At 39.0% G+C, this 21,697-nt stretch overlaps 1 protein-coding gene across 1 annotated transcript in view; it reads right to left on the minus strand.

Annotated features, from left to right (window-relative positions):
- Stpg2 (sperm tail PG-rich repeat containing 2) overlaps window positions 1-17,050 on the minus strand; it is a 427,622-nt gene extending 410,572 nt beyond the window's left edge. Inside the window, exons 1-4 of the mRNA XM_048456939.3 lie at window positions 16,824-17,050; window positions 10,969-11,081; window positions 6,400-6,528; window positions 3,481-3,645 (exon numbers count right to left, since the gene is read on the minus strand). Coding sequence (XP_048312896.3) covers window positions 3,481-3,645; window positions 6,400-6,528; window positions 10,969-11,081; window positions 16,824-16,932 — 516 coding nt within the window. The 5' untranslated portion in view covers window positions 16,933-17,050. The remainder of the gene's footprint in view (window positions 1-3,480; window positions 3,646-6,399; window positions 6,529-10,968; window positions 11,082-16,823) is intronic.
- Between the last annotated feature and the right edge of the window lie 4,647 nt (window positions 17,051-21,697).

The raw sequence follows: 21,697 nt of genomic DNA on the forward strand, positions 1-21,697 counted from the left end.
GTAAATTTTCAGAGTACTTTCTAATGATTGTCCTGATTTCATGAGAAACTGGTTACATTCTCTTTTCCATCTCTAATCCTATTTAGCTATTATTTTATGCATGTGCATGCATGCATTCGTGTGTGTGTGTGTGTGTGTGTGTGTGTGTGTGTGTGTGTGTGCCAGCCACATATGTGCCCACTGAGGCTATAAATGGGAGTTAGATTCCCTACAGCTACGGTTACAGGTGACCCTGAGCTACCTGATGATGGCAATTGCTTTAGGAAGCTCTAGAAAGGCAGTAAGACCTCTCTTAACCACTGAGTCATCCCTACAGCTCCCTTGTCTCCAGTCTATTTAATCGGAATCTTTTCTTTCACTTTCTTTTGGTTATATTGGGCTATTTATTTAAGATCTTTTATTTTATTTCATTTTCATTTATTTATATTTATATGTATGCCATGGTGCATGTTGAGATAAGAAAAAAAACATTCAGGAATTGGTTCTTTCCTTCTTACAGGTAGGATCTATGGAATTAATTCAGCTTTCCATGCTTAGTGTGAAGCACCTTTAACTACCTATGAAAGACCCCCACCCGCCTGCCTCAGGGAATTCCCATTGAAGCTATAGTCCAAACCAGGTCAAGCTGTTCCCAGGCCAGCATAATTGCCCTGAGGTCAGATGGGCCCCTACTGAGAAAACAGGATATCTGTCACCCTGAGACCAGATGGGTCCCTGATGGTGAGAAAACAGGATATCTGTAGTCAGATACCTGGAAGTCAGCCTTTAGTCGAAAGGAAGACAAAAAGGGAGCAGGAAGCCCAGCGTGGGCTACCTTAACTTATTCCCATGCACTCAGGAAACCCAGAGTGGGCTGCCTTAACTTATTCCCATGTATTCAAGATGAATAGACAACCCGTCCCTGACCTGACCCCACCATTTTATCTGAAATAACTATTGAGAATGTATCCGCTTCTGTAAGCCCGCTTCCCATAGTCATCTGAAATAACCATTGAGAATGCTTCCGCTTCTGTAAGCTCGCTTCTCGCTATATAACCAGCCCCGAATTTAGCCCGGCACGCGCAGTCACCCGAAGGCTGTAGCATCCGCCAGGCGCCTGTGTGAATAAAAATACCTCTTGCTTTTGCATCGAGTGCGGACTAGTCTTGGTTCTTGGGCGTTGTCCCCGAGGGGAAAACACCCAAATCGGAGATCTTTCACCTAACCATTTCACTGGCACCCAGGATTTTTAATATAAACACTCATAGCCATAAGCTTTCTTCTTAGGGGGATCTTAGGTACATTCCAAAGATTCTGGTAAGTTGTTTTTCCATTTATATGATTCTAAGAACTTTTTTTTCTGCCTGTTTTCTCAATGACCCCCTGGCTATTCAAAAGCATAATGTGGAGAGGTGCTACAGGTTATAACATTTGTGAGGTAACAAACAAACTTGAACAAAGAAACTGGAAACAAATTTGTCTTCAGAAATGAACAGATAGTCTACCAGTAGCAATGCAAAGCAATCTTACATGGGTCTATACCATCAAACCCTCAAGTCCAGAATGAACTTACAGTTCCTTCTACCTCTTGCTAGTATAGTAGTTCAAGACCTACAGATAAAAGTTTAAATATTCTCAAGACTGTTTTTCTTTGTTATGCTCAGTTATCAATTTTAAAACCATTAATACTTTCATTACATCACAGCATTATGATAAGTAAATATATTGGGGTAAGGAGAGTCATGTTCCTTGCTATGAAAAAGGGACAAGTTTTCCCTAAGGCTATGTTTTCAGACTGTAAACAGAAGTATATTTATGAGGTCAGACTCAAAGTTAGCAGTAGTAAGCTTTAACTATTCATTTCTAACTCTGTCCTCAGATGCCCTCAAAGCAATGATACAATCAAATCTCCACCTGTCGAAAACAGTGTCTCTTAAAGAAATGGCTAATGGGAAACTGAGAAGGGAAGAAGTGATATGACCTGCCAAATATGCAAGGTGATGTTGACCTGCCAAATGTGCAAGGTCAATTTCAAAAGGACACAGTAGCAGAGTATAGGGGCTTCCCAGAATAAAATATGAGATAAGTTAAGGTTCAAAATATACAATGAAAGTAATAAATTATAATATTTTAAGGAAACCAGAAATGCATGAATCTGATATAAGTACAAAAATGAGAATGAACCTAAAATTCTCTTTTAAAATATTTTAAAATTGCCCAAAACAGACATTATAGAGAAGATGAAAACAGAAAGCCAACACTTGATAAGTATCACACTAAAACATTCAAATATCATTAGTAGATGATAAAACCAGTAGATGAAGAATGTCCAATGACAGTTTGACAAGAAATAGGGTAACTACACAGACTTAAAGTACCTCTCCAAAAATACCTATAAATTCAAAAGGGAAAAATAGTAAGTTTATAAGAAACAAAATTAGAAGATAAGACCATTACTTGACACCATCAGTCCTGTGATAACTGGGCAGGCATGTTATTTCTTTCTGTAACCCACTGACAACTCCTGCCAAAGCTGTAGCATGTGTTATATCTAGATGATGGCTGCATTAATATCCATCCTTACTGCTGTAGTATGTGTTTGATAATAATAAATTACAATGAAATGTTTTAAAGTTTTTAACAATTCAAAGCATCTAATACCCTCAAACTTCCCAGTAAGTGGCTGTTCACAAACGAGATAGATTCTGAAGTACTTGATCCAAGTAAATGAATAGTGCATTGGAAGCGCAAATAGTAAAATCATGAAAAGGTTGATTCTGTCCTCAGGTCTAGCCTTGATTTCTATCATTTTCCTCACTGTGATTCCTTCTCCCAGAGTCAATAAATGCATAAAAATACAGTAGTATCAGAGTACTATGTACTTCTGCCTTGTCATTGAGTAAAACCATACTTACTATTTATATTCATTATATGTATTTATGAACAAATCATGTACTTCAACTGGCTGAATGAAATTTTGACAGCTTACTGTATTGAAAGTTAAGATCTCCAAAGATGGACCTGATAAACTATGTTTGGTATTTCAATCAGAGAAGCTCCTTTTTCTTTTCATACTAATCTGTAATGAAAATGATTAACACATTCTCAAATCAAACTTTTATAAATAAAGTGTCCAAGACCATCTCTAAAAGCAGGGAGAAAGTCTGCATTTCATCCGTACACAGAGGATGAAACTTCTAGTAGTTGCCACTGTTCCTTTTTACTGAATGTGGAGTCAGATTACACACCCCAGATTTCCAGGTGGCTAAGACTGGCCATCCATTGAGCTCTAGCTCCCAACCCTAGCCTAAAAAGCTTTCATCCATTTTCTCTTTTCTCTTCTGCCAGCCAGAGGCAGCACACATACAGGAAGAGAAACTCTGCAGTACACAGCCACTGAAAATCAGTGTTCTGATTGTCACTAACAGTTGCTGTCGCACGAATGGAACGTACAACAGTAAGCAGTGGTCCAAGTGTCCTCATCAAATGTTTGCTACTTACAAACTGAGGCTTGTAGTACGCTGGGCCTATTGTGTCATCACTGGCAGGTGGTGTGCGCTTCCTGATACTGTCATCGTCATTGAGATGATAGCCGTGTGACTTTCCAGCAGAGGGGATTGAAGGAATATCAATGCTCCTGGAAACTGCAGGTGTTCTAGAAATTTTCTTTAAACATAAAATGTTCGTGAGGAAGACATTTTATGTTATTCAGAGACAAGAAGAAACAATAAGAACAAAATATTATAATTTACTAAAGGCAATCATTAAATATCGACTTAATGAACTACATAATATTGATCAAAAAAATGTCTTATTGAAGGAGTGCATTCAAACTTTTGCACATCTAAAGTCATAGGCACTGTTAAAGCCACCAAAAGATCCAAGGATTTACTTTTTTGTTGTTTTTTGGTTTGGTTTGGTTTGGTTTGGGTTGGGTTGATTTGCTTTTGATATTTCAAGACAGGGTTTCTCTGTGTAACAGTGCTAGCTGTCCTGGAACTTGCTCTGTAGACCAGGTTGACCTTGAACTCACAGAGATCCACCTGCCTCTGCCTCCTGAGTGCTGGGATCAAAGGCATGCACCACACCACCTGGCTAAGGATTTACTCTTAACTTGGTCAGCTACTTATCTCTCAAAAGCAAATAGTACTGATTTTAAAAATAATAAATAACACAAGGCATTGCTGCAGCAACATCAGATACTATGAGACTATATACAGAACAATCCTGAGTTCCTTCCTTTAGTTCCTTTAGTAAGATTTCCAGCCTTCATTCCCTGCAACTCTTGACTGTCTTCGTATGACCTGTAACTTGTACACATGTGCTAACTGCAAGGCTACAATGCAGAAAAATGTCTATGAGATAATGCTAAAGTGGATGGAAATGAATCAAGTCCATTTATACCTATGGGGTGCATCAGGTGTAAATATGTAATAAATGATAAAATGTAGACTTTAATTCTGAAAGGACTATGGCAAAACTGACAATCTTAATATTAGGTGAGAGCTTTTTTAAAAAAGTTTTACTTCCATGGAAAATAAATAGAAGTACAAGGATAAATACTTTTTTTAAGTATATATCAAACAAAACATGGACATTTAAAAGATTGAGTTGTATAGATAAACATAACATGAGCTTATGCTGCTCACTGTATTTTCTGGACAAGCAAATGAATGCCATGGTGTATGCACACAACTTGCTATAGAAAAGTTGTACTGCTAGAAATGCTAGAAATGAAGACGTCAGCTAAGTGGCTTCAGTGGTTTTTAAAAAATAATTACAGAATTAAAACAAGAATGCATTAAACAGCCTTCCTTCTATTCCGCACTCTCAGAAACGACACATCAAAGGTTTCAAAAACAATAGCATTTCCTTCCTGGAGTTTCTGTTCATGTTCATCTCCTCAGATCTTGTACTTCCAACAGTCCACAGAACGCTGCACTTCCCCCAGCCTACCCTGCCAATACACACTGCAGTCTGTGACCCGCGAGCTGTTCCATCACTACAGTGTTTCTAGCCACCATGGGAATTCTTCTTTAAGACCAAATGAAATCATTTCTCCTACTCCTCCAAAGATTCTTTCACTTTGGGATATTGGTGAACCTTTTATTATGGCTCTAAAGTAGTATTTCATCAAATATACTGTCCCAAATTTTGCCCCCTGCTAAAATTGTGCTTCTTGTGATTTGCCTTCTATGTAAAAAAGAATGTCTAGCATTATGTTGATTAAGTGACAGACATTGTCATTCAGCAATGTTTGACAATCAGTAAATGAACATTTATCTTGTCCTTACACATGAAGAAAACTCAGTCTCACCTCTGCACTGACATTATTCAACTAAGACTTTAATACTAAAATACAAGGGCTCTTTTCTCAGAACTGTTGAAAATATGATTAGTTTGATCTATGTGAAATACTTGGGATAAAAATATAACCCCTCTTAATAAAAACATGACCAAGCCCACATTAAATAATGTTATTTATTTCACCAGTGTATGTCTTTGGTGTAAAAAATAACTGATTCTATAACATAAATTTATTTTTCCAAATGCAGTATCTATGACTCTCTTACAGAAATTCTTCACTTCAAATAAAATAATCTTCCTTTTGCCTTCCATAGAAAACAATTCTGTGTCAGTCATAAAGCACTCCGTTCCCAGAACACACGTCCCTCTGCACTCTCAAGGCCCATCTCCAAACTCACCGTCCTCCTTGTCTTCTAGCAGGCGGCAGCCTTTACGTCCTATGCATTTCGGTGCATGATCACTCATCTGTCGCTTTTGAAATCTTGTCTTGAAATAGCAACTACCTCTGTCCCCCATCTCAATTTTCAGCTTTCTTCCTTCAAGGAACCATGTTTTTGTTCTGTGTGGTTCTAGAGAAAGAACTCAGGGCCTCACACAGGCTAGGCAAATGCCCTCCAATACCAGGTGACACCTTCAGCCCAGGAATCATGCTAATATCATTGCATTGTTAACAGGTATTTGCACACAGTCACTTAAAGAAGTAAACTAGATAGATAACCAGGCTTTAAACCTCTCTTCTTCCTGGTCACCTCATGCACTGTGGTTACAGAATAGTCAAGAATAAGAAAAGAACTCAATGATGTAGCTCAATATTGAATTAATTATCTAGCACACACGAAGCCCTGGGTCCAAACCCCAACCATAAAAAAAGACTAAAGAATGAAGTATGATGTTAATACAGTTTAAACTAGAGTTTATAATAAATATTTAATATTCATTTAATTATAAAATAAGTGCAATATGAATAATAAGAATATACCAAGCTTTATAATAAGGATTGTTTTTCTTTTTCAACATCAAACAAACAGCTTAGGGTTTCTTTTTTATGTTATCTAAAAGCACTGCCATTAGAAGCATAACTAAAAAGTGCAGATGTTCTTTAGCGTGGAGTACCTGTCTGCTCGTGGTGTACAAAGTCCCAGGATAAGGTCGAACGTAGCTTGCAGGTCCTGGACCATCTGAAGTAAGCTTCTTAAATCGTTTCTCTCGGTTTTGCAGACTACGGCCTCCTTTTATTTTATACTAAATTGAAGGTTGACACTTATGAAGTAATTCAAGAAGTACTTAATAATTCCTATTTTGTAAATATAAAATATTAACCAACAATTTTAAAATAGAACCTGAGAAAGTTAAGACCCTCAACTGAAAACAAGTTTTTCTAAAAGAATAACTGAGATAACAATTATAGTTATAAGTTTTGACTCCAATCTCAGACCAAACTTTACTGTACTTTAGGGTATTCTAAGGTAGTACAATAAAGGAATCAAAGACAGGAATTCCCAACCTCCCAAGGAGGATCAAAATAGACTGTGCTGCAGATCAGTGGAAAAACAGGCACTTATGAACTGAGTTTTCAGACTATTTCAGCAACAAGTCAGGCCTTCTGTGCTGACAGTTTTATGTTAACTTGACAAAAGCCAGTCACTGAAGAGAAAGAACCTTAAATGAGAAAATGCCTCCATAAGAAATGGCTGTAGGCAAACCTATTGGGCATTTTCTTAGTGATTGATGGGGGAGGGCCCAGCCCATTGGGGTCAGCAGAAAAATCTCTAAACTGGTGGTTCTGGATTCTATAAGAAAATAGGATTGAGCAAGCCATAAGGGCTAAGCCAGTAGCGGCACTCCTCAACGGCCTCAGCATCAATTCCAGTCACCAGGGTCTGTCCTTCAAAGATGAACATTGATGTGTAAATGTAAGTCAAATAGATCCTTTCTGTGATGATATTTTGTTTGTGTTTAAAAAAATAAAGCTTCCTGAAGATCAGAGTGCAGAGCTAAGCCATTAGAGGCCAAGTAGTGGTGGCACACACCTTGAATCCCAGGCAGAGAGATCTCTGTTAGTTCAAGGCCACCTTGGACTACAATGATCCATCTAAAAGAGAAAACAGAGCTCATACTAAGGTGATCCCAGCACCTGTGATCACACACCTTTAATCCCAGCACTAGAGAGGTGGAGACAGGAGTGATATGGCTGGACGGAAAGAGGAATATAAAGTAAAAGGAGATAGGAGCTCAAAGTAGTCTGAGGACCAATGCAGTCTGAGGATGCAGTCTGAGGATGCAGTCTGAGGATGCAGTCTGAGGACGTACTCCGAGGACAGGATCACCCCTTTGGTTTGAGCATTGGTAAAGGTAAGAACTCTCTAATGACTTGTCACTCTGCTTCTCTGATCTTTAGCATTAACACCTATATCTAACTCTGGTTTTTTATTATAAATAACAATTAGAATTTGTGCTACATCTGTCACACAATTTTTGAGGTACACATTCATGAGAAAGCCATTTTCCCGTGACTTTGCAACCACCCTCAAAGTCAGAGCTACATGCAGCCAGAGTCCTTCCCCAACTGGCTAGGTTTTCCTTTCTTCTCTCCTTGTGGGCTTTCCCTGGACCCCCTTCTCTGGCTGCTGCTACACTACGTCACCGCCTTGAAATTCAGTCAGGCATTTACTGTTCTATGCAGCAGCAATAATCCTCACATCTTCATCTTCATTGTCGGAGGATTTAGTGAGGAAACTGGGAATTCTTAAAGGGAGGAATTAGTTAAAAGAGTAATTTCCTCTGTTAAAAAATGGAAAACAATTACAACAGAGAAAGTTAGAACTCTGTATGATTGTGCAATGCTTGCACTTCCTGCTTACTCAGGTCTTGGGTCTCTGAGGGTGTTGAAGATTAGGTATTTGTAGTTTTCCTTGTTTACTAGATGCAGAAAATAAATTCACTAAAAAACGTAATGCATATAAAGTTGAGAGACATAAAAACATAATTTTGAGTTGAATTGGTAATGCAATTTAGAATAGAGAGTAGTCCACCAGGAGAGAAGAAAGGAAAATCTAGCCAGTAATGCAAGAACTCTGGCCACATGTGCCTCCTGCTTTTGTGGGTGGCTGCAAAGCCACGGGAAAATGGCTTTCTCATGAATGTGTACCTCAAAAGTTGTGTGCCAGCTGTAGCACAAATTCTAATTGTTATTTATAATAAAAAACCAGAGTTAGATATAGGTGTTAATGCTAAAGATCAGAGAAGCAGAGTGACAAGTCATTAGAGAGTTCTTACCTCTACCAATGCTGAGACCAAAGGGGTGATCCTGTCCTCAGAGTACATCCTCAGACTGCATCCTCTCAGACTGACTGCCTCAGACTGTACTGGTCCTCAGACTGCATTGAACTCCTGTCTCCTTCTACCTTATATTTCTCTCTGCCCAGCCATATCACTACTGTCTCCACCTCCCTAGTGCTGGGATTAAAGACATATGATCCCAGGTGCTGGAATTATCTTTGTATGAGCTCTGCTTTCTATTTTAGACTGTATCAATTTTGTGTAGTCTGGATGGCCTTGAACTAACCATCTGACTCCTAAATCCTGGGATTAAAGGTGTGTGCTACCACTGCCTGGCCTCTAGTGACTTAGCTCTGCACTCTTATCTTCAGGAAGCTTGATTAGTTAAAACAAACAAAATATCACTACACTTTGGACTCACCAACACAGGATAGATAATGGAGTATTTTCTCTGAAATTGTCAAATGCAAAAGGACTAGTCATTGTTGCTGTACTCATTACCTGTACACATTGCATATAGTTATCATATATAGTTATATTATATATGTACTTATTGTATATAGTTTTTCTTATATTAATTATAATCCTCTTTTTTATTTTAGACAAAAAGAGGAAAATGTTGTGATATTTTGTTTTAGTGAATGTGCAGCCCAATTGCAGCAGAAGACCCCGATTTCTGGAGACTCCTGGGCCACAGGATGAACACCAAGGACAGCATTCCCTATGGTGTAAAGCCAGGCTGAGTCTAGAAGACAAGCTGTGTAGGCTGTAGAGGGAGGGCCCTTTGGAGAAGTCCAAAGCATTGTTTTGGATTCCAGAAGTCGAATACTGAGATTTACACCATTGGACTTTGGTTTTGGATCCCAGAAGTCAGATACTGAGATTTACACCATTAGACTTTGGTTTCAGATCCCAGAAGTCAGATATTGAGATTTACACTGTTGGACTTTGGTTTTGCTTTGTTCATGTTATGACTGTGCCCATGTTCTTCCCTCATGAAACAATTATTCAACTGATTTTGATTTTACAAGAAATCACACTTATAAGACTGAAATTTTAAGGGGAGTTTGGGATTTTACAGAGACTTCAGAGTTTTAAAAAGAATAATTTAAAAGTGTTTGGATTTGTAATGACTGAGACTTGGTTAGTTTTCAAAACAGTATATAATGTGATACTGATGTTAATGCATGGTTTTGGGAGAGAACAAGAAAGAAAAGGGTGTGACCTAATGGTGATATGTTTGTATGCTAAGGAGTCAATTGTGCTAGATAGTTTTATGTGAACTTGACAAAAGCTGAGAAGAAGGAAATCCTTGGACATTTTCTTAATTAGTGATTGATATAGGAGGACCCTGTTCATGGTGGGAAGGAATACCCCTAGGATGGTGGCCCTGGATTTTATAAGAATGCAGGCAGAGTAAACCATGAGGGAGAAGCACTCTTCCAAGTATTAGCTTTTGATCCCTGACTTCCTTCTGTGATGAACACTGGTGTTTAGGTGTCAATAAGTAAGTCCTTTCCTCCCCAAGTTGTTTCCTGTCATGGCATTTCAATGCAGAACAGTATCACATATTGGTTATTTACAGAGAACTATGCACAGGCTTATTAGAAGACAGCTTTCTGCTCATCTTAGTCTGAAGAACTGCTTATTCATAGAACATACTAAAAAGAATCTTCCATGACTTGTCATACTACAACTCTGTATTCTTCAGAACCAAAAAATTACCAACAGACTAATGGAAGTTCATTCCAGTAAAATTCCAAATGTTATAAAACTGTATTCACTGTAAGAAAATACAGCAGTATCTTCAGAATACACATTATTTCTGAGTATTAATAGTACCATTAAAGTTATTTTAGCCACAGACCTATGAGGCTATACAAAAATATGAAACAAGTGAGACACAGCACAAAAAGCATACCACTGCTGCCTACATATCATGACCATTTTTACAATTCCCAGATTTAGAAACTCATTCAAAAATCCAATTCTGCCATTCTTACGGACCACTAAAATGTACAACCATGTTTTGGATCATAGCATATATAGAATAATTATGAACACATTGGCAATCAATGTCAAATGCATTTACTTTCTATTATTTGAATTATAAAAAAATATTTCAAAGAGGGGAGAATAAAATACAAGTGGCACCTTATATTATTGATACAAAAAATATGGGTTGGTTATTATTGTTTTGTTTTTGGTGGGGTTTTTTGTATGATGATTTTAATTGGGTTTTAGCCTGAGATTAGCCTTGAATTTACAATGCTTGGGTTGTAGATGTGTGCCACTGTTAAGCCTTGGTTGGCCTTGAACTTGCTGTACTGGGGTTATGGATGTGTGAATCTGGTTAAGAAAACATGGTTGACATTAACTCAGCCAATAACATCGTAAACACACCTGTGCTTGTGATATGCAGTAGTCTGCTGGGCCTGGAGCAACTTTTTCAGTGTCAGAGGCAACCACATCAGCAGTTTTTCTGGAACTCAGAGAAAGAAATGGTGCATAGCCACCTATAAAAAAAACATCACCACTGACGCATAGTGTTAGAAAAGAAAGAGTGCTGAGAAAATATACTCAGAATATACATAATCATTGAGTACCTCAGGATTAAGACTATATTTTCAGAATGAACAGCTATTTGTACAAGTTATAACATTTTAAAAATTCTCATGTAGGATCACAATTTTTATGAATGTCCATTAAATATAAGACCCTATAGGAATGAACATCTTGAACAACAAGAAAATAGAAAATTATCTTTTCTTAGGTGTGCATTGCATAAGAATTACCATCTGTGTGCATATGTGCATATGTGTGTCCAGGCATGTGGACTTGGACCTGAGTGCATGGGGCCAGAGGTCAGTATCAGGTGTTTTTGTCCGCCACTGTCCAGCTTGCTTGTTGAAGCAGGGTCTCTCAAGGAGCCTAGACATCTCCAAAGTTTGACAAAACTAGCTTGTCAGTGAATCTGTCACCCCAGCCCCCAGCCCCACCCTAGCGCTGCACTAAGGTTGCAGGACCACACCTCTGTGGTGGATTGTGGCTGGCGCTGAGGATAAAAACTTGGACGTCGATGCTTGTACAGCAAGCGCCTAAGCCACGGTACCATTTCATCGGCTTTCTTCTCTTCTAATCACAAGAGACCTAGCTGATAAAACAGCTTATCTACAGAAGACCACGGCCTTGTAATTGAAAATGGCAAATACTGTCTTTTTAAAAATATACATACAAAGTTATAGACAGTGCTAAAGATGTATCTCAATAGAATACCTATCTAGAGTGCACAAGGTCCTAGGTCCTGGGTTCAATCCCATCACCAAAAAAAAAAAATAAAATAAAATAAAAATTAGAGAAACAATCAAAGTGCAGAGAATTTAAACCAAATTGACAATAAGTTATTGATAATGCTTTGGCACACAGTACTCAGTAAATATCTCTTGATTGCCTAATAAACTTCACTGAAAAAGCAATCATACTACGACATAAATTTGGGTAGACTGATAAATTCATTATAAGAAGAGAAACAGGACTTCATAATATCCCCATTATTCATATTATCGATGTTAGGGTATACAGCAAATATGTGTGGTTTAAAACTATGTATATAAAAATGAGCAATGAAAAAGAAAGCTGGTATTCATTAAATCTACACTGAAGTTATCCAACATTAATCACACAGTCTTTTCTGATAATGAGCTGGAACACACATGGAGTTATGAGTACAAGAAAACACACAAAGAAACAAAAAGTTGTAATGCTAATTTCCACATAGAAAGGTTCTCTCCTGTTTTATTTGTAGCTTTGTACTAATGTTTACATGTTCCTCAGAATTTCCAATTGTCCTAGTTTTCTCCAGACATGGGACTGAGAGTGCAAAAACTAGAATAGTTCCATACAGCCAGGATGATGGATCACCTTATAAGAATATTCTACACAATCAACAATAAATAACTGGTATTATACATTACACATTTAGTTGGTTGTTCAAAATACTGAGTATTTTATTATGTACACCATAAGCCTGCATGATAATGAAGGTACAGTAATACGACAAAAATCTAGTTTCAAGTTAGGTAAAGAAACAATTATATTACTATCTGTGCTGCCAATAACTAAGGTACAAAATACAGGAGAGAGTTCTAGGAAATTCACATTAGTAGAGTTTGAAACGGGATATACAGTTAAACTGACATATGAAGGACCAATTTTAAATGATAAATCAAACTGACAGAAAGGAGAAATTAAGAACATAGAAGGAGAAGAGATTTGAAAGGAATGAATCCAGTTTGGGATATATTGAGTTTGATGTGCCAACAGCAAAAGATAAATCAAACTGGCACAAAGCAATAAAAATCCATTTGAAAAAGATGTCCAGTATGTGAAGAGATACGTAGTCACAATGACAGTCACAAAGCAACGGGCATTCTTCACAAACAAAACAACTAGCTCATTGAGGCAGGCACTCATCTGGGAAAACATCAATCTGTACATCAATTACAAAACAACAATTATTTAAACCTATATATCAACTGCATTCTCTGATGTGGAATCTCTACATTATGATTAGCTAGTATAGTAAAATCATCAATAGAACCACAACCTCCTCACACCCTGAACTGGTGGCAGACAAACCTTCCCCCTCAAAGGAGAAATCTATAAAAGAAAATATTTCGAGGAAGTTGTCCATCTTAGACAGCAAATATACAATCCGTATAGACAACTAACATGGAGCTAATGTCGGAAGCTATTCGTTTTATAAGTGCATTTAAAAAGCAATGAACTATTCCTAAAGCCGTACCAGGATAGACATATTTTTAAAAGAATGTTTTCTCATGATAAGGTGTTAGGTAGCTGCTTTTAGATTAGAATAACAGTTTCTAGGGAAACTTTGCTTTGGGAAGATATGCTTCCTTCTCAGATTAGTTGTGAGAAAACAAGGCACAACTCTTGCTTTATGAGGAATTTCAGTATCCATTTTCTTTCCTAGTCATAAAAGCACAGCAACTCAGTCCTGGTCCATTAGGATGCAAATCCTAGATAGGGTATTCTTGATCAAATGACTAAAATATTTAGTATATTAAATAGAATTTGTTGAGGAAAATGTGGAGTTACTATACTGGAGGTCTAGCCAAATGATAAAAATGAGATAAAACAGGTTGAGAATAACTTCACCTAATGCTACAAAACCTGTTGTTCTTGTGAGGCTTGCTGTAATAATTAAGTTATACAAAGTACGAACATCTACCCTTCCTACAAAAGCTCTTAGCATATACCTCATCTTTCATTTACATAAGTATGCACAGATCTGCCAGATCCAGTAAGATATCTAATAAAAAGATGCATGAAGGAGCACGGTAGGTGTTTAAAAACTGTCTTGCCAAGGAACTGAGCAGAGAAATGGACAGAAACACCTGTTCCATCAATTATAAACATGCTGTCCTGAGTAGCATACACGCGCACACAAACACACACACACACACACACACACACACACACACACACACACACACACACACCTCCTGAGAGTTCCCAAGCACAGAATTTCCTAGTTTATGTTAAAGGGGAATAAAATAATCCTTTAAGTTAGTATGAGGGACTTGTTGATTGATCTTGCTTTGTTTATTTGTTGTGTGTGTGTGTGTGTGTTTAGACATGTGGAAGACAGATGACAATTGTGGGAAGCAGTTATCAAACGTAAGTTATCAGGCTTAGCAGCAGGTGTCTTTACCCACTGAGCCATCTCACCCACCTCATAGGAGTGTGTAATGTGGTTCGTTAGTTTATACTTTATTACAAGGCAGTAAATATCATGATTACTGCTCTCAAGCAGTTCACGGTTTAGTGGGACGCTCTCATATATTAACAGTAATTACAGAATCAAACTGCTACCCAAAAGAAGTCACCATAAGTCAGAAGGGGAAAAAGTTAGAATTTTATTTCAATTGAATATCAAGAATAAATAGGAACAAGCCAGGTGACAGAGGAACACAGAATACACTAGACACAAATATTAGCAGGTACAGAGGCACAAAAGTGACAGAATGATCATAAGAAAATTATCAAGTTAGAATTGTTGAACTGTAGTCAAGAGTAGAAGCAATGCCCAGGTCTTTGGAAAGGTGGGATTAAGTGGAACACCAAACCCAAGATGAGAACATAAAGAACTCTATTGCCATTGAAGAGTCCAGATTTTAAGCCCGGTGTTACGAAAGTACGTTTTTGTGTCAGGGTCCACAAATGTGGACTGGTTCCACCTTGACCAAAAGTCTGAGTGTTCAGGCCTATTCTTGCCCCTTCAAAGTTATTGACAAGAAGTTTGACTCATGGTGTGGCTACTAATAGGATGTTCTGACCTAGGGTGTGGTTACTTGATGTTGTGGTCTTTGAGAAGGTGATTCCTTTGTTTGTTCCTTGTATCTTGACAGGACGTCTTTTGTCTTCCTCCTCGTTTTTTGGACTGGGAAATTTAAAGCTCATGAGAAATAAATATGGGCGGGTTCAGCATTTACTGAGTTACCCTCCTGACTCTATCCTGTGTCTCTATCTTTTCTTTTGTATCTTTAATTTTTCTACCTGCCATTTCTTAATCTTCACACTTCCCTCCAAGTATGGACGATTAACGTTGATGTTGTGGCCAGGACGTGGGATACAGCAATTTTGTTTTTTAAATAATGTATATATCTCTTAAAACGATGAGTCTATCCACAAGATAAAAAGATAAATTGAACACTGAGACTAAAGCAACATACTAATGATTTAACTGAGAAAAAATAATGAGGACTTGTATTACATTTGGGTAGTTATGAAGAGAGGGAAAGCATTTCTGAGAGATTGTGAAGATATAACCAGTGGTCATAAAGGCCAAGAGAAATGGTCAGGCAAAAAAAAAAAAAATGGAAGCTAGTGTTCTAAAGCTTAGGCTAGCCAGAGATGGAGAGGAAGATGATTGACAGCATTACAGACGATAAGACTGGAGAAAACATAGCTTATCTTGGAGATATAAGCCATATCTCTCTATATAAGTAGTTTCATTTGGGAATAACTGAATATGAGTAGTAATTGAAGCTATAGATATGAATAAGAAAGTACAATGAGCAAAACAACAAGAAAAAGATGGAAAGTACAGTATCTTTTAAAACTAGGCATAAGGGCTGGAGAGATGACTCAGCGGTTAAGAGCATTGCCTGCTCTTCCAAAGGTCCTGAATTCAATTCCCAGCAACCACATGGTGGTTCACAACCATCTGAAATGAGATCTGATGCCCTCTTCTGGCCTGCAGGCAGACACATAGACAGAATACTGTATACATAATAAATAAACAAATAAATACTTAAAAAAAATAAAATAAAACTAGGCATAATTGGTAGGAAAGAAAAAAAGTAATTCCTTTGTTCAGCATTGAACCATTGGTACTTAACAGAAAAAGAACCAGCAGAAAGCAACGAAGAAAGTGGCCACCTGTATCAAAATAAAGGCAATAAAAGCATCACAGGTGTCCCCAGCTCAACTGTATTTGGCATATGTCCTGTAAATATCGAGGACAGATGCAAAAAAAGCAGTAAAATTTGGGATCTGAAATACAGATGACTAATTTTACCATATCCAGAGAAATTTAAACCAACCATAATCTGAGCATGGATGTAAACAGAAACTCCTGGGCTATTAAGGGAAAAAAATGGCATTTTATATCTATTGAAAATGCAGGTTTAAAAAAGAAAATACTGGTATTTATATGGTATTAAATTTTTAAAAGCAGAAAGTCAATTAGAAATATTTATTACAAGTTAAGCCCAATTCGTGAACTGAAAAATAATTAGAAGAGAAACCAAATAACTACTTATCAGTCCCTAGGCCAGATCTCAAGAATAAAACTTTTCATAAAATGTAGAAAGAGGTTCTCAGTAAGTATGAAGTGGGGGTATGAAGTGGGGGAGATGGGGATAATGTCACTGTGGGGTGACAGGAGATGAGACTATCTGTTAAGTGATAATACAAATTAGCAATGTGAGAAAGTTATATGGTAGTAAATAAATTTGATTAAGGTGTGTGACAACCATAAGCCTACAGAGGGCAGAAGACGGATTTTATATAGTCAACCGAGCCAAGGAATCAAAACCCTAGCTCTAGTGTTTTCCCTACCTACTTTGTGCTTTGTTACACGTCTGAAGAGCAGTCTTTTGGCATGTGTTTAACTCCCAGGGGCAGGCTGCAGGCAGGACGCCTGTCGCAGGAAGCTGGCCTTGGCATCTTACCTGTGGCCCGCGGCTTAGGGAACGGTACCTGGTAGGACCCAGGCCCCACGTGCTCCTCAGTGCTGCCACCATGGGCCAACCTGAGCCAGCGGGGAGCACGATCGTACATGGCGATGAGGGGCGGGGCTCGGGGGGAGCCTAGGCGGGCACGGAGGGAGCTGAGGCTCAGGGTAGCCCGGGAGCGAGCGTGCGAGCCGCGTGCTCTCCCCCGGGTCCTCCGGCGCCGACAGCGGTCAGGGCTCCCGCCGCCCGGCCGGGGCCACTTCCACTCAGTAAGAGAGCGCCACTCTAGGGAAGCGACTTAGTGTGAGAGCTTCCGGTTCTGGCTCCGCCTACTCCTCGCCTCCCGGAAGCCTTCGAAGCGGGAAGGCGGGCGGGAGTCTGACAGGAAGGTGCGTTTCCGGCCCCGCTCTGGGAGCGTTTCCGGCCGAGCGCTCGGAGCCCCCGAGCCCGCCTGGCTTCCCTCCCCGTAGGCTCTGCGCTGAGCCGGGAGACGCTGCACCTGTCTCTCAGTCTTTGCTCGTCTGCGAGGTCTCTTCCTACTTTCACTGCGCAGGAAAGTCCTAGAAAGGCGTTAGAAGGAGGGGAATTAATTAAACCTTTAGTTGTTCTTCCCTATAAATATTGGTGACTGGAAAGACTCAGGGCGGAAAAAAAATAGGAAAGGTCGGGAACCTGAAACAGGGCTTGGGGTCAGCAAGGTCGCCCTTCACGGCTGCTACACATGCATCCAAGGAAAAAGTCAGCCCCAATCGTAACCTGCCTGCAATCAAAACTTGTAAAGGAAGCGAGGAGGCTTGGGGGTGACAACAGCAAGGGAAAAGGGAAAGTTCACCAACTGAAGCAAGGCAAGTGCAGGGCCTGAGAATGCTTCTGGTGTTGGGTACCTAAAAAACGGCAACATTGCTGTACAGTGAAGGCACTGAAGAAGCTCAACTCTCGTTGAGCCTCTTAACCTTCAGCAACAGGAGCCTGGCTTTTGCAAAATACATACGGAAAGTATCAGTATCAGTTTGGCTGTTTTTCCATTAAGAAACTTCGACAGCTTTTTAGCATCCTCAAAGGTTTAGGCAGTCCATGCCTTAGTTTGTCCCAGTGTCTTTCCATAGTCTGTCCCTAATACAAATTTTAACTTTTAAATTCTGTAGTACTTTGCTTACAACTTACTTCTGTACATTATAGACTGGATTAATTGCACCATCTCCGTTACAGTGCTCTCCACAAAAGTGTGTGTTTCCTAAAGATCAGTCTCCTGTCTTCTATCAAACATTTACTTACGTGAAAAGTGCTATTGGCAAGTATATAATTCTCTTACTCTCCTAAGTTAACAAGGATACAAATATAACTAAAGTTCGCGTCCCTGGGTGTTCTCTAGTTGGGAAGGACATGAATGATCCAAGAAGTGGCAAGCAAGATACACAGACTATTTGAGAACCTTCTTTGTAATGAATTGTTAAACTTTCTCATTGACTTTAGTGCTTCCTACATTCTTATAAGCCTGTAGTAGTTCTCTCAATGTTATGTTAGCCTCATAATCCAGTCTACAGCAAGATCTCAATCGGAAGATCTAGAATGAATTTACCATGACATAGTAGTAGGAGTCACAGATGAAAGGAGGAAAATCTGCATCGTGAAAGGTGGTGTTTCCTTTAACCTCCTGTTGGACAGTCCTCGTGCATCATTTGCTCCTGATGACTCAAACCAGTGTGTCAACCCAGACAGTAAGTTCATAGCAGAGTGCAGCATCCTCAGCCTGATTGTGCTGGAGCAGTGGGGTAGCCTGTCACTTAGCCAGAAACTGAGGAGAATACACAGGCAGTAAATCAGATAAGAAGTTATTGAAATATACCGCAGGGATACTAACAGGGGAGAGACTAACCATACTCACAGTGAGTGTACAAAGGACCATATCACAGCACACAGCACCTCTCTTCCTCAGCTAAGTGTTCCTTTTCCACCAACTGCAGAGAGGGGCTCTGTGCAGTGGTGGCCAGCTGCACCAAGAGTATTTGTGTTCACAGCGCTTTTTTTGCCCCAAATTAACACCAGAAAGGGACATCGTAAGTCAAACATTGCAAAAACAATGATTTCACTGGCTTCCTAGTTTGCTGTGTCCTTGTATGACCACCATGCCAAGGAATTGCTGAATGAGCCTATGTGCGAAAGGCAGGTTTCCTCTGAAGATAACCTAGTTGGCCACTATTCCCATGATGCATGAGGGGGAATCAGTTACTCTCTAGATAGCCCTTGATGTTCTCTTCTCAGCCTGCTTTCTTTGTGGCCTTACTCAGAGTCTTGGGAAAAGAAGGGTCATTTCAGGGACCTGGTAGTTAAGCATCTTTCTGAGAGATGATTCACAAGGCCATAGTTTCTGTAAACAATGGGGTACAGTCTTATCTTTCTTCGGCTCTTGTCTTTAATGACGTAAATTTACCCCGTTCTTGAATAGATTTGGGCTAGATTAGGAAGAGATGTGGTAGCCCTTTTTCTGCCTCCTGTCTGTCTGACTTTGAACTCTGTGTTCAAAGCTTTTGAACATTGAGCCTAACCTAATTTAGATAAATTCCTGGGGGTGGCAGCCCCTCAAGCTCTCTCACAAACCTGTAAAAAGGACTCTGTTGTGCAGTACTAGCTTGGTATACACTGTTTATTTCCCTGGTCTGTCTCCTAGGTGAATGGCCTTCCTTCAGGGTCTTCAGAGGGATGAGTGATCAATAGCAGAACTTCTAGACCCATAATAATTTTGTAATACTTGATCTCCAAGAATTCTGCATTCTAATAAGTCTTAGTTTTTAACATAGAAATATGTTTCCTTGATTACTATGACTGGTCTTCTCTGTGTTTTTCCCAGCCAAAAGTTTCTTTTCATGGCTGAGTAACCATGGCGCAGTATTTGAGGACTGGAAAAATACTTTTAGATAAGAAAAGTAATTTTTTTATAATCTCTCATTATGATGTTTCTTGAACACTCCAGGTTGAGTGTGCTACTCTTTAAAAAACATGTTAATTATAATTATCCATAAGCACAAAACAAATATTTGGGCCTATCATTTCATAGTGCCTAAAACAAAGACGTTTAATGCTAATTAGCAACACTCTAGTTCACTGTTTCCACAGTATTAGTAGCAGCTGTTTGAACTAAAGTATATCTGACCTCAGAATTTATGTCCCTTCTCTTTCTACCCACTAGGTCCTTCCAGAATAAAATTATTAATGAAACTTTGTGCAGCTATGGTGTCAAGCACGTTCAGTCCCAGGTCTCAGGAGACAGAAGTTGACTTTTGTGAGTTCCAGGTCAACCAGGACTACATAGTGAGACCCTTCTTAAAAAAAACAAAAGGCAGGAGCATCAGAGATAGCTCAGCAGTTAAAAGCACTGGCTGTTCTTAAGAATCGCAGTACCCACATGGAGGCTCACAGCCACCGGTACCTCCAGTTCTAGGGGATCATGTCCTGCTTCTAAGCCTCCATGAGCCCCAGGCACGCCTATGGTATACAGACAAAATTGTAGGAAAAACACTCATAAACATAAGATTTAAAAGAATACTTTTTAAATTTAAAAACCAAAACAGAATTTTGCTAATAGCAAACTTCAGAAAATCAGTTTGATTATTTATCAAATTATGTAGTGCAACTATGCAGTGAAGAGCTACAATTTTTCTTTATAACAGTTTGATGATTAAGTAACTAGTATGCTCTATCAAGAGTCAAATGAAAGCTGGGAATTCTGCCTTAAATAGCCACAGAATACCTTATAATGTAATACGCCAAAATGATTTTGAAAATGATTTCATCTTTTTGTTGATTTGTTTTGTTTTGATTTTGAGGCTTGGTCTTGAAGTGTAGTCAAGGCTGGCCTCAACTTTGAACACTTCTCTCTCAGTCTTCCACGTCCAGAGATTGCAGACTTATGCCACCACATCAGGCTTAAAACTAAATTCCTCAACTCATTGTGACTTTAGTTTTCCATTGTTTTGCTTTTTTGTAAATAATAATAATAAATTATTTTAAGTTACACTAAGCTAAATAAGCCCAGTCAGTGTTGCCGGAGGTCACACAGTAAGTGATAAAGTTTCAAATGATGATTAGTGTTTCAAAGATTACAAAATATATTTTACATGTTTTGTTTAATATAAAATTTTACTGCTCTACACTTCAGAAACTGCATTTTAGAAATTGTTTGTCCTCTTCTCACTTCTTCCAGAGCATCTGCTGTGGGCCAAGCAGTGTACGAGCATTGCCAGGAAGAACTCGTTTCTGCCACACAAATGGGCAAAATTCTATTCATTTCTTCATTCCATACTGAAGCTCACAGCCATTAAATATATTGGCCAGTACGTCACATATTACTGAATGTTAGAGGTGGTTTCAAAGCCAGTCTGAGTCCACAGACTAGTTTCGTGGCATTTAAAGGCACACGGTCCTACTTGTGCATGGCTCTCAGAGCAAACCATGCTCAATCACAGTGTTCTCTCTACCTTGATGAGTGACTCCCGTTCTTAACATCAATCATTTCATGGTCCAAAGGTGACTTGTTATAATCTTAGCTGCTGTAGATAGCAGGCAAGAATAACAAAAGTATGTTCTTCTCCCTCTCAAGGATTCTCCATGTCTCTGTGTCTTTTCTTTCTTCTATACCCTTTTTGTTGTTGTTGTTGTTCTTCCATCATATTTTATTCTTGCTTATAACTCATTTATGCAGAGCTGGAGAGATGACTTGGAGGTTAAGAGCACTGACTGTTCTTCCAAAGGTTCTGAGTTCAATTCCCAGCAACCACATGGTGGCTCACAACCAACTGTAATGAGATCTGGTGCCCTCGTCTGGCCTGCAGGCACGCATGCAGGCAGAACACTGTATACATAATAAATAAATA

Source organism: Myodes glareolus, chromosome 17 (genome assembly GCF_982192425.1).
Source record: "Myodes glareolus chromosome 17, mMyoGla1.1, whole genome shotgun sequence".
In the NCBI taxonomy this organism is placed as follows: Eukaryota; Metazoa; Chordata; class Mammalia; order Rodentia; family Cricetidae; genus Myodes; species Myodes glareolus.